This window comes from Diceros bicornis, chromosome 2 (genome assembly GCF_020826845.1).
Source record: "Diceros bicornis minor isolate mBicDic1 chromosome 2, mDicBic1.mat.cur, whole genome shotgun sequence".
Classification (NCBI taxonomy): domain Eukaryota; kingdom Metazoa; phylum Chordata; class Mammalia; order Perissodactyla; family Rhinocerotidae; genus Diceros; species Diceros bicornis.
The window spans coordinates 14,719,829-14,741,565 of record NC_080741.1 but is presented as its reverse complement, the minus strand read 5'-3'; the positions used below and the strand labels follow the sequence as shown (position 1 = coordinate 14,741,565).

At 37.6% G+C, this 21,737-nt stretch overlaps 2 protein-coding genes across 10 annotated transcripts in view; one reads left to right on the top strand and one right to left on the bottom strand.

Moving 5' to 3' along the window:
* Positions 1 to 11,036, top strand: part of ESYT3 (extended synaptotagmin 3) — a 51,925-nt gene extending 40,889 nt beyond the window's left edge. Inside the window, exons 20-22 of one of the 4 annotated variants that reach the window (XM_058552264.1) lie at positions 7,981 to 8,086; positions 8,947 to 8,996; positions 9,349 to 11,036. In XM_058552264.1, coding sequence (XP_058408247.1) covers positions 7,981 to 8,086; positions 8,947 to 8,996; positions 9,349 to 9,385 — 193 coding nt within the window. In that variant the 3' untranslated portion in view covers positions 9,386 to 11,036. The remainder of the gene's footprint in view (positions 1 to 7,980; positions 8,087 to 8,946; positions 8,997 to 9,348) is intronic. The other 3 variants (XM_058552244.1, XM_058552235.1, XM_058552254.1) reach the window with 3 other exon arrangements.
* Positions 11,037 to 17,864: 6,828 nt separating this feature from the next.
* CEP70 (centrosomal protein 70) overlaps positions 17,865 to 21,737 on the bottom strand; it is an 87,528-nt gene continuing 83,655 nt past the window's right edge. For 4 of the 6 annotated variants that reach the window (XM_058552104.1, XM_058552114.1, XM_058552093.1 and 1 more), the window contains one exon: positions 17,866 to 18,636. In XM_058552104.1, coding sequence (XP_058408087.1) covers positions 18,575 to 18,636 — 62 coding nt within the window. In that variant the 3' untranslated portion in view covers positions 17,866 to 18,574. Of the gene's footprint in view, positions 18,637 to 21,737 lie in introns of all 6 variants that reach the window. The other 2 variants (XM_058552133.1, XM_058552124.1) reach the window with 2 other exon arrangements.

Here is a 21,737-nt window from a genome sequence, read left to right as displayed (position 1 = left end):
TAGTAGGAGAAAATGACTACCAGGGCAGTTTAGCCAAACAGCTACCCAGTTTTCTTGCCCGTAGGGGCTAAACTGTTCCTGATTATGAAATATTCCATACTCTTTCTCTTTAAATGAAGCCTCTTTGGCAGTAAAAGGATTGGAATTTGGTCAAATATGTTTTCTTTGAATCCATTTTAAAGCAGCAGTTAAAAATAAACATACCTTGAACCTAAGGACCTAAAACTTCCTCCAAAGCTCTAAGCTCTTTGGCCTGTCTTCCCTCCTGCAACAAACCATAGGTGGCAGGTTTTAAAACAGATACCCTCCCCTGGCTTGTCCACCCATGTCCTTGGGGACAAGACTAGTAGACAAATTCTAATCACATTTCTTGCTTTTGATGGGTCTGTGGTGGCAAGTCTTATATTTAATATTCTTATTCTTGATTTCAAGTCGACGTCAAGGTATAGAGGTCAGAATCTCATTGTTGCTTCCTTCTGCTTCAGGATCCTAAGAGAAGACATTTCTAGCCAGCCTAGGAAGATATTATACTTGACAATTTTGGTTTCCTCTTATCTTAATGAATAAGTACTCATTTTAAAAGAGCTGTACTGAGTCCTCGTTGGGCCATGTCTAAGAACTAATATGTTCCTGCAAGAGCTATACTTTGAGTTCATCAATATCAAGAAGGATGTGGGTGAGACAGAATTTATTCATTCAACATTATTGGACACTTTATGGCAGGCATCATCCTATGTCCTGGAGCCACATGAGTAAGAGACTTTGCCCTCAAAGAGAGCTCTGGCATAATTATAAAAAGATGTCAAAACTGCTATGTGGGAACACAGGAGGGAGAGGTTTCACATTTGTGACAAACCTAATCTGTTAGTAATTCTGGCTCAGAATTGCCTGGATTATCTGGAGGGCAGACTTGAAAACCTCCACCCTAAAAATAAACCTAAAAGTAAGGAGTCCAGACTTCTTGCGAGTACATGATACACACCAAGACATATTGTAATTAAAATGTCAAAAGTTAAAGATAAGGAGAGAATCTTAAAAGCAGCAAGAGAAAAACAACTTGTTATATATAAGGGAACTCCCATAAGACTATCAGATTTTTCAGCAGAAACCTTGCAGGCCAGAAGGGAGTGGCATGATATATTCAAAGTGCTGAAAGAAAAAAATTCCAACCAAGAACATGTTACCTAGCAAAGTTATCATTCAGAATTGAAGGAGATATAAAGAGTTTTCCAGACAAGCAAAGCTAAAGGAGTTCATCACCACTAAACCAGCATTACACAAAATGTTAAAGGGACTTCTTTAGGCTGAAAAGAACGAGTGCTAATTAGTAACAGAAAACATATGAAAGTATAAATCTCACTGGTAAAGGTAAATATATAGTAAAGGTCGTGGATTAATCACTTATAAAGCTAGTATGAAGGTTAAAAGACAAAAGTAGTAAAAATAACTATAACTACAATAATTAGTTAAGGGATACACAAGAGAAAAAGATGTAAAATCATCTGTTTACATCAAAAACATAAAACAGAGGGAGTGGTAAAAATGTAGAGCTTTAGAATGTGTTCAAGCCTAAGTTGTTACTACCTTAAAGTAGACTGTTATAAGTTGTTATAGGTAAGCCCAATGGTAACCACAAAGCAAAAACCTATAGTAGGTACACGAAAGAGAAAGGAATCTAAAGAAAGCATACCAGTAAAGAAAGTCATCAAACCACAAACAAAGAGAGCAAGATAAGAAGAAAGGAACAGAGAGGAACTACAAAACAGCCAGAAAACAGTTAACAAAATGGCAATAAGTATATACCTATCAATAATTACTTTCAACGTAAATGGACTAAATTCTCTAATCAAAAGACAGAGTGGCTGAATGGATTAAAAAAACAAGACCCATCTATATGCTGCCTACAAGAGACTCACTTCAGATGTAAGTGAAATGTAAGATACTTCACACCAGACTGAAAGTGAAGGGATGGAAAAAGATATTCCATGCAAATGGAAATGAAAAGAAAGCTGGGTTAGCTATACTTATATCAGACAAATAGACTTTAAAACAAAGACTATAATAAGAGACAAAGAAGGGCAGTACCTTATGATAAAGAGGTCAGTTCAACAAGAGGGTCTAACATTTATAAATATTTATGCACCTAACATAAGAGCACCTAAAAATATAAAGCATATTATAACAGACCTAAAGGGAGAAATAGACGGCAATACAATAATAGTACAGGACTTTAATACCTCACTTACATCGATGGATAGATCATCTAGACAGAAAATCAATGAAGAAACATCAGCCTTAAACAACACATTAGACCAGGTGGACTTAACAAATATATACAGAACATTCCATCAAAAAGCAACAGGATACACATTCTTCTCAAGTGCACATGGAACATTCTCTAGGATAGATCAGATGTCAGGCCACAAAACAAGTCTTAATAAATTTAAAAAGACTGCAATCATATCAAGCATCCTCTCCAATCACAATGGTATGAAACTAGAAATCAATTACGTCGGGCCGGCCTCATGGCTTGGTGGTTAAGTGCACGTGCTCCGATGCTGGTGGCCCGGGGTTCGGATCCCGGGCGCGCACCGAGGCACCACTTCTCCATCCATCCTGAGGCCGAGTCCCACATACAGCAACTAGAAGGATGTGCAGCTATGACATACAACTATCTACTGGGGCTTTGGGGGGAGAAAATAAATAAATAAAATCTTTAAAAAAAAAAAAAGAAATCAATTACGAGAAGAAAACTGGAAAATTTACAAATATGTGAAGATTAAACAACATGCTGAGGCCGGCCCAGTGGTGCAAGCAGTGAAGTGCGTGCATTCTGCTGCAGCGGCCCGGAGTTCGCCAGTTCGGATCCCGGCGCGCACCGACGCACCGCTTGTCAAGCTGTGCTGTGGTGGCGTCCCATATAAAGTGGAGGAAGATAGGCACGGATGTTAGCCCAGGGCCAGTCTTCCTCACCAAAAAAAAAAAAGGAGGACTGGCAGGTGTTAGCTCAGGGCTGATCTTCCTCACAAAAAACAAAAACAAAAACAACATGCTACTAAACAACCAATGGGGTCAAAGAAGAAATCAAAAAATACCTTGAGACAAATGAAAATGGAAATAAAACTTAAAACTTATAGGATACAGCAAAAGTAGTTCTAAGAGGGAAGTTCACAGCAATAAATGCCTACATCAATAAACAAGAAAAATCTCAAACAACCTAACTTTACATCTCAAGGAACTAGGAAAAAAAAGAACAAATGAAGCCCAAAGTTAGCAGAAGGAGGGAAATGACAAATATCAGAGCAGAAATAAATGAAACAGAGACTAAAAAGACAATAGAAAAGATAAACTAAGAGCTGGTTCTTTGAAAAGATAAATAAAATTGACAGACCTTTAGTTAGACTCATCAAGAAAAGAAGAGGACACAAATAAAAATCAGAAATCAAAGAGGAGATATTACAACTAATATCACTGAAATACAAAGGATTGTGAACAGTTATACACCAACAAATTGGACAACTTAGAAGAAATGGGTAAACTCCTAGAAACATACAACCTACCAAGACTGAGTCATGAAGAAACAGAAAATCTGAACAGACCGATTACTAGTAAGGAGATTGAGTCAGTAATCAAAAACCTCCCAACAAATAAAAGTCCAGGACTAGATGGCTTCACTGGTGAATTCTCCCAAACATTCAAAGAAGAATTTATACCAATCCTTCTCAAACTCTTCCAAAAAATAGGAAGGAACACTTCCAAACTCATTTTACAAGGCCAGCATTACCATGATACAAAAACCAGACACGGACATCACAAGAAAAGGAAATTACAAGCCAATATCCCTGATGAATATAGATGCAAAAATCCTCAACAAAATATTAGCAAACTGAATTCAACAATACATTAAAGGATCATACACCACAATCAAGTGGGATTTATTCCCAGGGATGCAAGGATAGTTCAACATTCACAAAGCAATCAGTGTGATATATACCACATTAACAAAATGAAGGATAAAAACCATATATATGATCATCTCAATAGCTGCATAAAAAGCATTTGACAAAATTCAGCATCCATTTATGATAAACTTGCAACAAAGTGGGTATAGAGGGAACATCCTTCAACATCATAAAGGCCATACATGACAAGCCCACAGATAACATCATACTCAATAGTGAAAAGTTCTAAGTTTTTCTTCTAAGATCAGGAACAAGACAAGCATGCCCGCTCTTGCCACTTTTTTTCAACGTAGTAGTTGAAGTCCTAGCCAGAGCAATTAGGGAAGAAAAAGAAATAAAAGGCATCCAAATCAAAAAGGAAGAAGTAAAACTGTCATTTTTGCAGATGACATGATATTATATAAAGAAAACCCTAAAGGCTCTACCAAAAACTGTTATAACTCATCAACGAATTCAGTAAAGTTGCAAGATACAAAATCAATATACAAAAATCTATTATGTTTCTATACACTAATGATGAACTATCAGCAAGAGAAATTAAGAAAACAATCCCATTTACAATTGCATCTAAAAGAATAAAATACCTAGGAATAAATTTAACCAAGGAGGTGAAAGATCTGTATATTAAAAACTGTAGAATAAAGAAAGAAATTGAAGACACAAATAAATGGAAAGATGTTTCATGTTCATGGACTGGAAGAATTAATATTGTTAAAAATATCCATACTACCCCAAACGGTCTATAGATTCAATGCAATCCCTATCAAAATTCCAAGGGCATTTTTCACAGAAATAGAACAAACAATCCTAAAATTTGTATGGAACCATGAAAGACCCAGGCAATCTTGAAAAAGAAGCATAAAGCTGAAGGCATCATGCTCCCTGATTTCAAATTACATTACAAAGCTATAGTAACCAAAACAGTATTGTATTGGTATAAAAACAGACACAAAGATCAAGACACAAAGATCACATAGAGAGCCCAGAAATAAACTCACACATATATGGTCAATTAATTTACGACAAAGGTGTCAAGAATATACACTCAGGGTGGGGGTGGGGGGGCAGCCCAGTGGCATAGCGGTTAAGTGTGTGCGCTCCGCTGCAGCGGCCTGGGATTCACAGGTTCGGATCCCGGGCACAACACCGCTTGTCAAGGCATGCTGTGGCAGCATCACATGTAAAGTAGAGGAAGATGGGCACGGATGTTAGCCCAGGGTCAATCTTCCTCAGCAAAAAGAGGACTGGCATCGGATGTTAGCTCAGGGCTAATCATCCTCACACACAAAAAAGCAAAATTAAAAAAAAAAAAATAGGGGCCAGCCTGGTGGCATAGTGGTTAAGTGCACGCACTTTGCTTCGGCGGCCCGGGGTTCACAGGTTCGGATCCCGGCACGCACCGATGCGCTGCTTGTCAAGACATGCTGTGGTGGCATACCATATAAAGTAGAGGAAGATGGGCACAGATGTTAGCCCAGGGCCAATCTTCCTCAGAAAAAAAAGAGGAAGACTGGCATCGGATGTTAGCTCAAGGCTAATCTTCCTTACAAAAAAAAAATTAATAAAAAAAAGAATATACAGTGGAGGAAGGTCAATATCTTCAATAAGTGGTTTTCGGAAAACTGAACCATGGTCTTACACTGTACAAAAAATCAACTCAAAATGGATTAAAGACTTGAGTGTAAGACCTGAAACCATAAAACTCCTAGAAGAAAACACAGGCAGTAAGCTTCTTGACATCAGTCTTGGTGTTGAATTTTTAAATCTGACTCCAAAAGCAATGGCAACAAAAGTGAAAATAAACAAATGGGACTACATCAAACTGAAAACCTTTTGCACAGCAAAAGAAACTATCAACAAAATGAGAAGGCAACCTAATGAATGGGAGAAAATATTTGCAAATCATATATCTGATAAGGGGTTAATATGTAAAATTTATAAAGAACTCATAAAACTCAACAGCAGAAAAACAATCTGAATAAAAAATGAGCAGAGGGGCCAGCCCCATGGCTTAGCGGTTGAGCGCGTGTGCTCTGTGCTCCGCTGCTGGCGGCCTGGGTTCGGATCCCAGGCGCGCACCGACGCACCGCTTGTCCGGCCATGCTGAGGCGGGGTCCCACATACAGCAACTAGAAGGATGTGCAATTATGACATACAACTATCTACTGGGGCTTTGGAGAGAAAAGGGAGAAAAAAAAAAGGAGGAGGATTGGCAACAGATGTTAGCTCAGGGCTGGTCTTCCTCAGCAAAAAGGAGGATTGGCATGGATGTTAGCTCGGGGCTGATCTCCCTCAGGAAAAAAAAGAAAAATGAGCAGAATATCTAAATAGACATTTTCCAGAGATGACATACAGATGGTCTGTATGAAAAGGTGCTCAGCATCACTAATCATTAGGGAAATACAAATCAAAACCACAGAGATATCACTTCACGTCTGTTAGAATGGCTGTTATCAAAAAGACAAGCAATAACAAGTGTTGATGAGGATGTGGAGAAAGGGAGCCCTTGTGCACTGTTGGTTGGAATGTAAATTGGTGCAGCCACTATGGAAAACAGTATGGAGATTCCTCAAAAAAACTAAAAATAGAACTACCATATGATCCAGCAATTCCACTTCTGGGTATTTATCTGAAGAAAATGAAGACATTAATTCAAAAAGATATATGCACCCCCATGTCCACTGCAGCATTATTTACAATAGCCAAGACATGGAAACAACCTAAATGTCCACTGATGGATGAATGGATACAGAAAATGTGGTACAGTCATGCACTACATAATGACGTTTCAGTCACCAATGAAACACATATACAATGGTGGTCCCATAAGATTAGTATAATATAACCCAGGTGTGTAGCAGGCTATACCATCTAGGTTTGTGTAAGCACACTCTATGATGTTTGCACAACTAGGAAATCACCTAATGATGCATTTCTCAGAATGTATGCCCATCGTTACGCAACACGACTGTATATATACAATGGAATATTATTCAGCCATAAAAAATGAAATCTTGCCATTCGTGAAACATGGATGGACCTTGAGGGCATTATACTAAGTGAAATAAGTCAGACAGAAAAAGATAATTACCATATGATGTCACTTGTATTTGGAATCTAAAAAAAACCCAAAAAACAAAAACCAAGCTCATGAATATAGAGAATAGACTGGTGGTTGCCTGATGCGGGGAGTGGGGGATAGGTGAAACGGGTCAAAAGGTACAAATTTCCACTTATAAAATGAATAAGTCATGGAGATGTAATGTACAGCATGATGACTATAGTTAACAATACTATATTACATATTTGAAAGTAGCTAGGAGAGTGGATCTTGAAAGTTCTCATCACGAGAAAAAAATTTTGTAACTATGTATAGTGACAAATGTTAACTGGACTTACTGCGATCTTTTTGCAACATACACAAATATCAGGTCATTATGTTGTACACCTGAAACTAATATAATGTTATGTCACTTATACCTCAATAAAAAAATAAATTAAAAAAATAAAAAGATTAAAAAAACCCCAAAAAACCTAGAAGGCAGATTCCTCTGCTTTACTCCATAAGCAGAAGAGGGAAGAGGTCACTATTTTCCATGCAACTCCAATAAACCTAACTATTCAGCATCCTAGCCCTTAGCTGGTCAGAAAAAACAATTTAAAAGGGGTTGAGGTGGTCCTATGAGAAGGCACTGTTCAGAGAAGGGGCAGCTGAAAGAGCAGAAGCCAGGGTAGAGTCAGAGAAAGAAGTAAACCCCAAAGCACAGTAGACTGAGGCACTTCTCCAAGAGGCAAACAGCCTCTTGAGACTTCCAGGGTTTGTGAATAGCACAGGACAGTGATTATCTATAATAATGATGCACTGAGTATCTGCTGAGCTGATACTATTCTAGATGCTCCTCTCAGTGGTCTATATCTTCTATTTTAAAAGTAGGAAAATGGATGAAACACTTTAGATTTTCAACAAAAAGTGATTAACATATGTAAATCTCATTTCCTGACTTTTTGCTTCTTAAAGATTTGAATTTTTTGTTCCCATGGAAGAAGTAAAGAAGAGGTCACTAGATGTGGCAGTGAAGAACAGTAGGCCACTTGGCTCACACAGAAGGAAGGAGCTAGGAAAAGTAAGTACAAGAGGGGCTGCTGGTACTCTGCCCCTCCTGGTTCTCTAACTAGAGTTCACTGGTGGAATGCACCCTCGCAGAAACTCTGATGGGATCATCTGGTTGTTACCAGAACTGACTTCAAGGAGGGTATAGCCTCATTGGGAGGTTCTTTGTTTTGTGTGTGTTTGTTTTTTTAAAAATATTCTTGCAACTAAAGAATACAGATGTATAAATTAATATGATAAACCCTATTTTAACAAAGTCAAGAATCTATCCAAATTCATCATTGCACAAGTATTTGAACGTCTATGGTATTAAGTATTGTTTTGATAAATACAGCATTGTGTGAAGTTTGGATCTCATCATGTCAAGATATTTGTGGTGATGGGATTTTACTTTAAGTAGAAGTAGAAGAAATATAATCCTCAAGAAGATGCCACGGAGAGACAAAAAAGAATGATATTTGTATAATACTTTGCAGTTGTATTTTAATAAACACCATCTTATACTCTTTAAAGCTTACTTCTATGAAGTAGGTGATATCCCCATTTTTACAGCTGAGACAACTATGTGTATCTTGCTTAAAATTACAAATTAGTTAATGAGTAAAGGCAAGTTGTTCTCTCTTTCTATATCATTCATAAATAAATTCCTGAGGTTTAACTCCAAACAGCAATTTACCTTTTCCCAGGACACTGAGGTCAGTGTCTGTACTGTCCTTCTGGAGAGGTTCTGTGTTGAAACCCAAAGGAAAAAGAGCCCCTGCTCAAAACTCCAAAACCCAAGGAGGCCATTTTTGTGATCAATTCCATTTATCCCAATATGTTTCCATTTAATGCAGTTTTTTGGAAGGGAACTGATTATTTTTGATCGTTTAGGTACTGATTGACTTATCAAAAGAAGATCTGATTAAGGGCTTCTCACAATGGTAAGTGAGCCCTTTCATTTTATCATGTTAATCTGCTACTCAAGACATTGTCTCAGATGGTTGCCCATATTCTCTCTCCAAAGTTCTTCCCCTTTCAGTACATTTTTCAGCTCCTTTGGCTGTCAAGGAGGGAGACAGATGATCACCTTTACTTAAAGCTTTACTGCCTGCAGATCTCACTTACCTAAAGGACCTCTGTAAACTCTAGCCTGAGCCCTGGCTGGCCAACTTACAGAGATGGGTTCTCCTGGTCCCGCAGAGACCCAGGCAGGCTAGACTAGGCCACTTGTCCTGATGCTGCCACAACACTTCCCTCAGTACTAACACAAGTTCAACCCCAACTGTCTTACAGGTATGAGCTGACTCCAGATGGACAGCCCAGAAGTTGATGATGAGCACCATTATCACCGTTAGACTAAAATCTTGTACATATGTATATTTTGTAATTTAAATTAGAACAGCTATTTGAAAATATATACATACATTCTTGTGTGAAATTTAACTAAGACTGGATAGTATTAGGAAGAGGTAAACATGTAAAAGCAAGAACCACTCTCTCGGTTGGATTTAATTGTTCAAATCCAGAAAGAAATGGGGTATTCATGCCTAATAAATTATCAAAACCTCAGGGGTGATTTTTCACTTTTGGTAGGTAATTACAGACCATTTGACTTAGGACTTGCCTGAATGTATGTGTCAGAATCCTCGTGTCTCAGACATAGAGGGTAAGGGAGGTCTGTTCCTGGAGCAGCTACCAGTATTCCTGGGCAGTAACTGACCAAGGGAGGAGGCTTCTTTTATGGGAGTAAAAAGTGACCCATACCAAAAGTGCCAAGAGCTGACACTACCTAAGCCCTTCTGCTGCCCCTCTGGTACTTCTCTGCCTAGAGATTTGTTCCTGTATCTAATTTAGAACTAAAATGTACTTTTCTGATGGCAACAATGTTACAGTGATATACCTAAAACCTAGAGTTAAAATCTCCACTGGAGATTTTAACTGTGAGATGGCCTGGGACCAAACTCTCAGCATGTGGCATGATTTCCATAGGAAAATGCAAGCCGAGTTCCAAACCCAGGCCCATGTCTGCACTCCTAGAGCAGAGCGCTGGAGACTGCTGCAGAGTGCCAGGGAGGAAAAGGGGCTTTTCATTTTCTCTTAGACAGGTTTGGGAATTCTCCACTTCACTTCTCTAAGAGACGTCTGGTTCACCTAAATAACATGTTAAAAGCAAAATATGTAAATTGTATGTTTAAACAAGTGCCTCTTTTGCATTTGGAACTTTATAAAACCAAATACTCTTGTCTTCTCTGAAGTTCCTAAACCTACTGTTGAGGTGACATCCTCTTTTTCCACTCAAGCCACCCCCCCATGCCATCAGTTTCCTCTCCCCACCACAGCCTTTACTGCCAAATTTCTGAAAAATGGTGACATCTTAAAATTCTTGTCATGTTACTCTCACTTATAAACTACCTATGATTTCTTGTTTTCTGCAAGATTAAAACCCACGCCTCAATTTGTTTTTTAGACCTAACATAATTTGGTCTCCAGTTTTTTGCTACTTTATTCATGTGCAGATGCTCTATTCCACAATAATCCAAATGTTATATCCTGCCTACTCAAATCCTACTCGCCTCTTAAAGGCCTATTTTAAACCCACCTCCTCCATGAAGCCAGTCCACACAGAAATGGCCTCTCCTCACCACCTATAGCATTTACTGTCAATACTGTGCATTTTTCACTTTAACAATTCCCTGCCTTGTAACATTTAATTTTAAAAAAGGTTTATCAGGTATCTACTAAGGTCACATGCTAAGCAATTACTTCTGTTGTGTCTGACATTTAATGTTTGTTTACTCTCCAATTGAACTACAAGCTACTTGAATTGATTTTCACCCACATCATCCAAGACAGCATATGCTAAATACATGGTAGATATGTAATAAAATTTGTTTCTGCTGAGATTTCTATTTTGAATGACAAAATAAGGCAACTGATGCCTGTCCTGTCTGCCTGACAATGGCATTGTAATGTTCACTAAATAGACAAGTGCCTTGAAGACGGTAAAGCATATACAGAGAAGTATAAGGGAAGGCATCATATATCACATCCTGAATATCACCAACCCTAAAACAACTACCAAGATGGCAGACAAAGCAGACAAGTGAAAACCTATCCTTCCTCTTCCAAACACATAGAAAACGTAGTTAAACCATGAACAACATTTATTTTAAACATGGTTAATTAAAAAGTAACACAGGTAAAGTTCCTGGCGATGGCCCAAAGAGAAAGTCTAGGCAGTGTGTAAGAATAAAAGGGGAGTATAAGTGTTGAAGGGAACCAGAACATTAGCATACACCAGAGAGGAGGCAAGACTACTGTGTGAGGGACGAGGAGCCTGAGAAGATTTGTGTCATCAGAAAACACCTTGGCTGCCAATAAGGACAAGGAATTGGTTGTCAGCAGTGGGTGGAAACAATCAGCTAATCTGTGTACAGGAACACAGGGTCTGAAGTTACACACAATTGACTTAGTGTGGAAACCCCCAAACCTTGATACTAATCTGGAAATTGGTTTAGAAGCTGGAACCATGTGAAGCCCTGACAGAGGCAACCACAAAACTGGCCAGGGTTGCCACTCCTATCCAGGGCACAGGGACTACCACAGCAGATAATCCCCACTAAAGGCATGCTCACAGGCAAAAACTGTAAAACAAAAACAATTTTAAAAATATGCAACACATGGGAATACTAAACTGAAAAGCGGCCACTAGATGTATTTCAGCAAGAAAGAAAATGTAACATGAAGGCAGAAGTGGCATGTGGGAAACAAGAAAGAGCAAAGAAATCCGTAAAATACATTAGTAAACCTAAGTAAGTCTTAATTGTTTAAGAAACATAAACAAGTAAGTAAGCAACCAAAAATTTTCGCAAAAACTGGGTGCAAAAACACAGTGGCACTAAAATGCTGGTACTAACATTTAAGAAGGGACATGAGGCTGGCTCGGAGGAAAGTTAAAGTGTTCAAGTCCTTACCTTATTTAGGAAACTAAAGATAGTTCTATATTTTTAAAATAAATTATAAATAAGTATATGTCAGTTACTAGTTCATCACCTCTTGGCTCCAAAGTAACCCATCTTTCTCCTGCTTTGACAATGGAGACACCACAGACTCAGCTCCTTTGCTAGGGGCTTGATGTTAGGCTTTGCCAGTAGAGGGCATTGGAGAGACACTGCAAGGCCACAGCAAGAAGGAGCTTTTCTTTCTTCTACTCTTCTGCTGTCTCCCATGGCAGCCAGCTGACTGTCATGTGGGGGCTTGGTCACTTAAGCACCTAAGCACCCTTTACCCTTGGCTCATACCCTTGGGATCTGCCACCAAAACCACGGCCTTCATGGTTCAGCACCAGCCAGCACCCTCTGGCAAGTTCCTTTGTCACAAGTGGGTTGCCTGTTCCTATGGCAGCCAAACCTCTCCTCAGAGGTTTAAATCTCAGCCTGGTGGAAAGGCGCTCTTCTAAATTTCTAAGTTCCTTTCTTGTTCACTCTGCTTCATCCCTGGGAGTAGTATCTGCTTTCTGAAGTTGCTACTATGTACCCTTTAGAGTCCTCTTTTATCCCCTTTTAAAGTAATCAACTACCTCTTACTAGTTAGCACATCTTGTTTTAAAGTTTTCCTGTTTGGCTACCTATGCAATGTGGTTTCTGTCTCCTGACTGGACCTTGACTGACAAAGTATATATTAATATAAATTTTAAGATAATCACTAAATTAAAGTAGCAATACAGCTGAAATATAAAACTTCCAAATCAGTAGAGGAGAAGAAAAGGTAATAGGGAAAAGTCAACTCCCCATCAAAAAAAATAAGAGGAAAGAAAAAGCATAGAAAAATATGATAAACAGAAAATACAAAAGAAGAGTCAAAAGACCTATAAATATATGTGTAAGCACAATAAACCCACTATTAAAACGTAGAATGTCAAATTCCATGAAAATAAAAAGTACAGCTTTTTGCTGTTTACAAGAGGTCTACTTCAAACACATAGAGGTGTTGAAAATAAAAAGATGAAAAAGATATACCCAAGGATAGGTTAGATTTCTGTTTATAATAATGGTAGCAAACATCATATTTAATGGTGAAACATTAAAAGATTTCCTTTTGAAACGGAACAAGAAAGGCCTGCTTCCTATCACCATCTCTACTCAGTACTGTATTTGTGGCCTGTGTAGTAAGGCAAGAAAAAACAGGTATATATCTGACCAAAACTGTTGTTATGTGTAGATGATATGATCATAAGAATAAAAATCCAAAATAATCTGAAGATAAATTGCTAGAATTAAAGCTTTTAGCAAGATTGCTGGATACAAAGTAAATATTAAAAAATCAATTGTAGTTCTTTGTTCCTGCAACAGTTAGAAAACGAAATTTTAAAAAGATAATTTATAAATGTATAAAGGGTCAAATACTATTAATACAGTCATGCGTCACTTAATGACGGGGATACGTTCTGAGACGTGCGTTGTTAGGTGATTTTGTTGTTGTACAAACATCATAGAGTGTACTTACACAAACCTAGATGGTACAGCCTACTAGACACCTAGGCTATGTGGTACTAATCTTATGGGACCACCGTCATATATGTGGATTGTCACTGACGGAAACATCATTACGTGGCGTGTGACTGTACATCTAACAACAATCCCTATGGGAAAATTATAAAACTTTATTAAGAAATGTTAATGGAAAGCTATGCCATGTCTGGGGTTGGAAGACCCAACACTGTAGATGCCAATTTCCCCTATTGATCTGTGTTTAATGAAAGCCCAATAAAAATCCCAATAGGTTGTGTGTGTGTGTGTGTGTGTGTGTACACACCTTGATAAGCAGATTCAATGTACATGTAAATACAAAGGGTAAGAAGCCTTCAACTGGATACCAAGGTTTATTTTAAAGTTACAATAACAAAGACAGTGTGGTACTAGTGCAAGGAGAGACAACTGAACCAAAAGAACAGAAAAGAGAGCCCTGTATGGGCTCATTCACACATAGATAGTCAATTTATGACAGAGGTAGCATTGTGAGCGGAGGGGAAAGGATCGATTTTTCAGTCAATGGTGCTGAGACGATTGAGTATTCATGAGGGAAAAAATAAAATGGTCCTTTACTCATATCACATTCAAAAATCAAACAACTCCTGGGCCGGCCCCGTGGCTTAGCGGTTAAGTGCACGCGCTCCGCTACTGGCGGCCTGGGTTCGGATCTCGGGCACGCACGACGCACTGCTTCTCTGGCCATGCTGAGGCCGCGTCCCACATACAGCAACTAGAAGGATGTGCATCTATGACATACAACTATCTACTGGGGCTTTGAGGATTGGCAATAGATGTTAGCTCAGAGCCAGTCTTCCTCAGCAAAAAGAGGAGGATTGGCATAGATGTTAGCTCAGCGTTGATCTTCCTCACAAAAAAAAAAAAAAAAAAAAATCAAACAACTCCAGGTGTATGAGACTAAATGTGGAAGGCAAAACTATACAACTTGTGACTAGGGAAAGATTTCATAAGACACAAAAAGCAGTAACTATAAAGGAAAAGACCATACATCTCTACATTAAAATTAGGATCTTCTGTTCATAAAAAGAAACTATAGGAAAATGGAAAGAGGACACAGAATGGAAGAAGACATCTGCAACACATGTAACTGCCAAATGGCTCATGTCCAGAATACATAAATAACTCTCACAAATCAATACAAAAAGACAGTCCAATAGAAAAATAAACAAAAGACACAAATAAGCACTTCAAAAAAGAAATACAAATGGCCAGTAAACAAAGGAAAAGATGCCTAACTTCATTGGTAATCAGGGAAATAAACATTAAAACCACAATAATAGCTCTATACACCACACTGGCAAAAAGTAAAAAATCTGACTTACCAAGAACTGGTCAGGATGTGGAAAAGCAGGAACCCTCAGACCTTGATGGAAGGAGTATAAATTGGTACAAACACTTTGGAAAATAGTTTGGCATTTTCTTCTAAAGTTGAAGCTACACATTCCCTATTAAAGTCGCCACACTGTACAACCCCAGAGGATCCATTTATATTGTTATCTAGAGAAACAGTACTAGCCTCAGTTGGACAGTACACAGCCTCTGTGGCTGTATACAAAAGTGTTTTCCCCTAGGATTCAGCAATTTACTTGTTGGATATTGATTCTAGAAAACCTGCACACCAGTGTACAAGGATACATATTACAGGATGTTCATAGCAGCAGTTCACAATAGCCAAGAACCAGAAACAACCCAAATGTCAATCCCCAGTAGAACAGATAAATGAATTGTGGAATATTCATAATACTAGACAACAATGAAAAAAGTGACCTGGACCTACACACAACAACATAGATGAATAATATGAATATTGAACAAAAGAAAAAACACTAAAAAAGAATATATAATATGATTCCATTTTTATAAAGTTCAAAAACAGGCAAAACTGTCTTGGTTTAGGCATACATACAAAAGTGACAAAACTATTTAAAAAAACAAGGAAGTGATTAATGTAATCAACTAATGGTTACCTCTTGGGCAAAGGAACATATGGAGGGCAGGAGAGGCCTCTTGGTGTGCTGGGGATGTTCTATTTCTTGGTTGTTGCATGGGTGTTCACTTTATAAGCATTCATTACACTTGACGTTTATGGTTTATACCATTTTAATATGTGTTATATTTTACAATAAAAAAGATTAGTGAAATAAATGAAAAAGAAAAAAGGAAAAAGAAAGGACAAAATTGCATTCAAGGCAAAAAGCATGAGTAGAAATAGAGATATTAATCAAGAAGATACTATCAACTATGAATTTATAAGTGCTTATAAAACAGGCTTAAAATATATAAAACAAAATTTGACAAACCCACAGAGAAATTTCAGTATTTCCCATAAACTAACAAATCAAGTAGACAAAAAAATGGATAGAGGGGGCCGGCCTGGTGGTGTAGCGGTTAAGTTCACGGGTTCGGATCCTGGGCACAGACCTAGGCACTGTGCATCAAGCCATGCTGACATGGCGTCCCACATAGAGCAACTAGAAGGATGTACAACTACAACATACAACCATCTACTGGGGCTTTGGGGAGAAAAAAAAGGAAAAAAGGAAGAAGACTGGCAACAGATGTTAGCTCAGGGCCAATCTAAAAAAAAAAAATTGATAGAAATGAAGCAGATTTAAACCACGTAATAGCACTATATATCAAATAGAGATTAGACTTTTTATTAAAGCACATGTGGAACACGTATAAAATTCAATACCACAAAGACCATATTCTCTGACTACAATGCAATAAAATTAGAAAAAAATAATAAAAACCTAAGAAATGCTACATATTTTCAGACTTAAGACTTCTAAACTTCCACTTTTAACCAAGATAGAGTAACAGAAACCGAAGTTACCCATCTGCCTGTACCAACCAAAACTAAAATCAAAACAAAACAAAAAACAGGAAAAATACATGCAAACAACAGTTTTCAAGACACTGGATATCAGGCACATGTCCAAACAAAGACCTGAATATAAATGTTCATAGCAGTTTTATTTGTCGTAGTCAAAAATTGGAAATGACCCAAATTTCCATCAACAGGTAAATAGATAAATTGTGGTATATTCATACAATGGAATACTACACAGCAATAAAAAGGAATGAACCGTTAATAAATGGAACATGCAAAAAAAAATCTCAAATTACGCGAAGTGAAAGAGGCCAAACAAGAAAGAGAACATACTGTATGAATCCATTTAGATAAAATCCCGTAAAATGCAAACTAGTCTATAGCGATGAAAGACAGATCAGCTGATGCCTAGAGATAGCAGGGGATAAGGAGGCAAAGAGATACATTTTGGAGTGATAGGTATGTTTATTATTTTGATTGTGGTGATGGTTTCACAGGTATATATATACGTCAGAACTTATCAAATTGTATACTGTAAATATCTGTTCATTATATGTCACTACATCAATAAAATTGTAAAAAAATCAAGAGCTAAACAATAATTGTAGTTTTTTACTTATATCTTAAATAATTAAAACTGGATAAAAGTAGACCCAATAGAGAGGGCCTAAGGTTGTTCCTTCTAGTGGCACTGTCTCCTCTCAGTGACCCTCTGAAAAACTCCAAGGCCTCTGAGGAAGAGTTTGAAAACCTTTGTTTTAAACTAAGTGTTAACCACAAACTAGCTGACAAAATTTCGATTAATATAATTTTTAAATTACATTTCTTCCTTTCAAATGTTGTTATAATTTATGTCTCATAGCAATTTCTTGGAGTAATCTAATCAACTCAGAGTATTTACATTACTGAATATCCAAATACTTTTTCTACACACCCCTCAAAGACACAGGTTCTTTCACGAATTGTGGTCTAGTGTTTAGAAATGTAATTGCAGGCTAACAAAACAAAGAATTTTAAATCTAGAAAGAACTTAAGACATATTTTATGTCTAATCCCTAAGGTCACAACACCAAGGATCTGGATGCTTATCTACTGACATTTATTCTCTCCATTCCACCATGCTGCTTCCTGGAAACTCTACAATGTTCTACATGACAACAAACAAGAATAACTGAGAAGTCTTAGAGAAGTCTTGGCACTTATAAATGGGGTAGGGGGAGTGGTGGTAACCCAAACTGGCTTGCACTCATAGATGTGAGGCAGAACACTGGTCCCTTAAGAAAATCAGACTGAATATTGTGAAGAGAAAATAAGTAGAAGGCAGCAAGAAAAGTACTTATGTAAAATGCAGCAAATGTGAACCAGTTGTCCAAGGAAGGCTCAGCCTAGTAAGAGAATATGACTCATTATTTGTGAGTAATACAAATAAGTCACTGAGGACACTTAAGTTTGGAAATTCTTTACAAAAATTTTATTTAAGATCTCATGCCCTTATAAAAAGTACATTACATCAAGATTGCAAAAAAGACACTTTTTTATAAAAGAGAGACTATCTACTATCTATCTACTCATCTACTTTACCTCATAATTCATTTCCTACCCTAAACAATGATAAAACACTTTTATCTTCTTCCTTTTCTTCCTCCTGCTTTGAAAGGGCAAGTGCCAGGAGGGATATAGTAGAAGGTGCCGTTTCCTTGCCAAGAAAGCAATAGCTTCCTATTGGCTGGACTTAAGAGAGCCATTGGCATTCCTTGTTCCCAGAACCAAAAAGGTCACTAAACCCTGAACTTAAATATAACCTTTCTGTTACTTGCAATCTCTCTCCCTGAGATTCTCTTTTACTCACACGCTATACTTTAAAACAATGTTAAATTTTAGGCACTCAAGAATTGCTTAAGAAATGATTAAAGGATCTAAAGTTAACTTTATACTTTAACTTAGCAACTGTTTTCTATATAGGAATCTCAAAGTTAATAAAAATTATATGAATGGAGAAGGACCCAATTCTAAGAAAGGGATGAATTCTGAGAGTAAATACATTTTTATAACCCTTGTCTCAAAGTAAGATCAATCCTACAAAATACTTAGAATGTTAAGAATGCAATTTACACAGTAAAAATGATTTGATTTGTTTTCAGTAAGAAAGTACTTTTAATTTCTTTACTGCAGGTACAATGGCATCCAAGTCATCAATTTCTGTAACAGAGAAACAAGAATAATAAAAGAGTAGCTTTATCTAGTGATAGGCTCAGATGAAATGAGAATCTCTATGCAAAAGCAAACATCAAACACGAAGGCAATACTAGTGCTTTCATGCACATGAAATTTCTGTCCAATATAAGCATATCACTGATTCAGACACAGATGTCTCACAGGGCACCTGTTTGTACAGCTACCACCTACCTACAAGCAGCCTCTGACTCAGATATAATCTCATTAGCAGTGTGCTCTTATTAACAGATCCTACTGGCCACATTTATGATATTATGTTACTGCCTCTTTAAATCTCTGTAATTACATGGGTGAGTTTACACAGTGAAATCTCAGGTAGAGGCTGTCTCTTTCATGGGTCCCCATCTGAGGACTTAGGGATTTCTTCTCACGGAACATAGCCCTATCCTTAATTCTCTTGGAAAGATTTCTCATTAGTAGGGTCACTCTTGGGATGGATGAAATATATCGACCTAATAAAAGGTGTGAGGGTTCACCAAGTACAAATCTCAGGTGCAATGTATCACAGAGCTTAGCCAGGTCCAGCTCACCAGATAAACCAGTTTAGGTTCTTCTCTGCCAGGTTCTTTCTGAATTTGATGTCTCTTCCTAAGACTATCTTCTCCCAACCAGCCTAACTTAGAATTCACTGTCTGAAAGCTCCTTGCCACTGAGGAAGCAAGGTCCTTTCTCTCATAATCTAGACTCCAGCCCTACTTAAGGTAAGCACCAGTGGCAAGTTCTCTAGATTCACACCACTTTTTTCTAGATTATTCAGAAATAAAACAGCTAGGCCACTGTTCATAAACTCATCTCCTTTACATAAAACATGCTTCCTTGAATTCTACCTCTCTCCCTCCATGTTTAGCTGGATTTTCATTGTTCTTTAGCCTAAACACATGGCTCATGATGTTTAAGCTCTTGACTTCAGTCAGAATACTTGTCTGTATTCACTTATAAATACAGCACCAAGATGTAGGAAAGGAAAAAATACAAGCAAATCTACAACAGAGAATTTGGTTCATACCTTACACCGTGGTAAGGTACAAGATCAAGTTATAACCTGACCCCCCCCATTCTGAAATCACACCTGTTTTCTCACTAAATGAGAAATCTCCCTTACAAATAAACCTCACAGAGAAGGATCTTGGCTGATATGAGAATTTTCACAGCTAATCACATCACGCACATGAGAAAAAGAAAGACCTTCTCCATATCCGATATTCAGTACACCACTCTGTAGTTCTAGATGCTTAATATGACATCCAGTAATAATAAAAAGTCATGTTTGCCGTAACAGATTTAACTTTCCCATGGTTAAATATAACATTTAACTCCAGAATTTCAACTATGACCAAAATACAGAGTTCATTTGCAGGACTTGGCTTCTTGAAGCAAGTGATCCCACATGAACCATGCCGAGTATCATAATATCTGAGAGGAAATTTCTATAGAAGATTTCTGAAATAAGTGTTACTAGCACATCTATTAAAATATCTATTAATGATGAGAACCTCACTGTTTAAGGTAATTGCTATCCCAAAGCAACTAAAATCATATTAATCCTTCAAACAAGGCTTTTTGGGATATGAAGCAACACATTTCTACAACTTCATGTGTCATCTTAAGTTCAAGTTTCATTGATCTTCTGTTTGGATGATGTATCTGTTGGTGTAAGTGGAGTGTTCAAGTCCCCTACTATTATTGTGTTACTGTCTATTTCCCTTTTTGTGTCTGTTAATAATTGCTTTATATATTTAGGTGCTCCTACGTTGGGTGTGTATATACAAGTGTTATATCCTCTTGTTGGATTGTTCCCTTGATCATTACATAATGCCCTCTTTGTCTCTTTTTACAGTTTTTTTGTTGGCTTTACCATCCCCATTTCTTTTTTTTTTTCTTAATTTTTTGTTTATTGCAGTAACATTGGTTTATAACATTGTATAAATTTCAGGTGTACATCATTATACTTCTATTTCTGCATAGATTACATCATGTTCACCACCCAAATACTAATTACAACCCATCACCACACACATGTGCCAAATTATCCCTTTCGCCCTCCCCCCCCCCCCCCCCCCCCCCGCTTTCCCCTCTGGTAACCACCAATCCAATCTCTGTCCCTATGTGTTTGTTTATTGTTGTTATTATCTACTACTTAATGAAGGAAATCATACGGTATTTGACCTTCTCCCTCTGACTTATTTCACTTTGCATAATACCCTCAATGTCCATCCATGTTGTCACAAATGGCTGGATTTCATCGTTTCTTATGGCTGAGTAGTATTCCATTGTGTATATATACCACAGCTTCTTTATCCATTCGTCCCTTGATGGGCACTTAGGTTGCTTGGCTATTGTCTTGGCTATTGTGAATAACGCTGCAATGAACACAGGGGTGCATGTATCTTTATGCATGGGTGTTTTCAAGTTCTTTGGATAAATACCCAGCAGTGGAATAGCTGGATCATATGGTAGTTCTATCCTTGATTTTTTTGAAGAATCTCCATACTGTTTTCCATAGTGGCTGCACCAGTTTGCACTCCCACCAGCAGTTTATGAGAGTTCCCTTCTCTCCACATCCTCTCCAACATATGTTGTTTCCCATCTTGTTAATTACAGCCATTCTGACAGGCGTGAGGTGATATCTCATTGTAGCTTTGATTTGCATTTCCCTGACAGTTAATGATGTTGAACATTTTTTCATGTGTCTGTTGGCCATCTGTATATCTTCTTTGGAGAAATATCTGTTCAGGTCTTTTGCCCATTTTTTAATTGGGTTGTTAGTTTTTTGTTGTTGAGATGCAGGAGTTCTTTATATATTTTGGAGATTAAACCCTCATCAGATGTATGGTTTGCAAATATCTTCTCCCAATTGTTAGGTTGTCTTTTTGTTTTGTTAATGGTTTCCTTTGTTGTGCAGAAGCTTTTTAGTTTGATGTAGTCCCATTTGTTTATTTTTTCTATTGTTTCTCTTGCCCGGTCAGACATGGTGCTTGAAAATATGTTGCTAAGACCGATGTCGAAGAGAGTACTGCCTATGTTTCCTTCTAGAAGTTTCACAGTTTCAGGTCTTATGTTCAAGT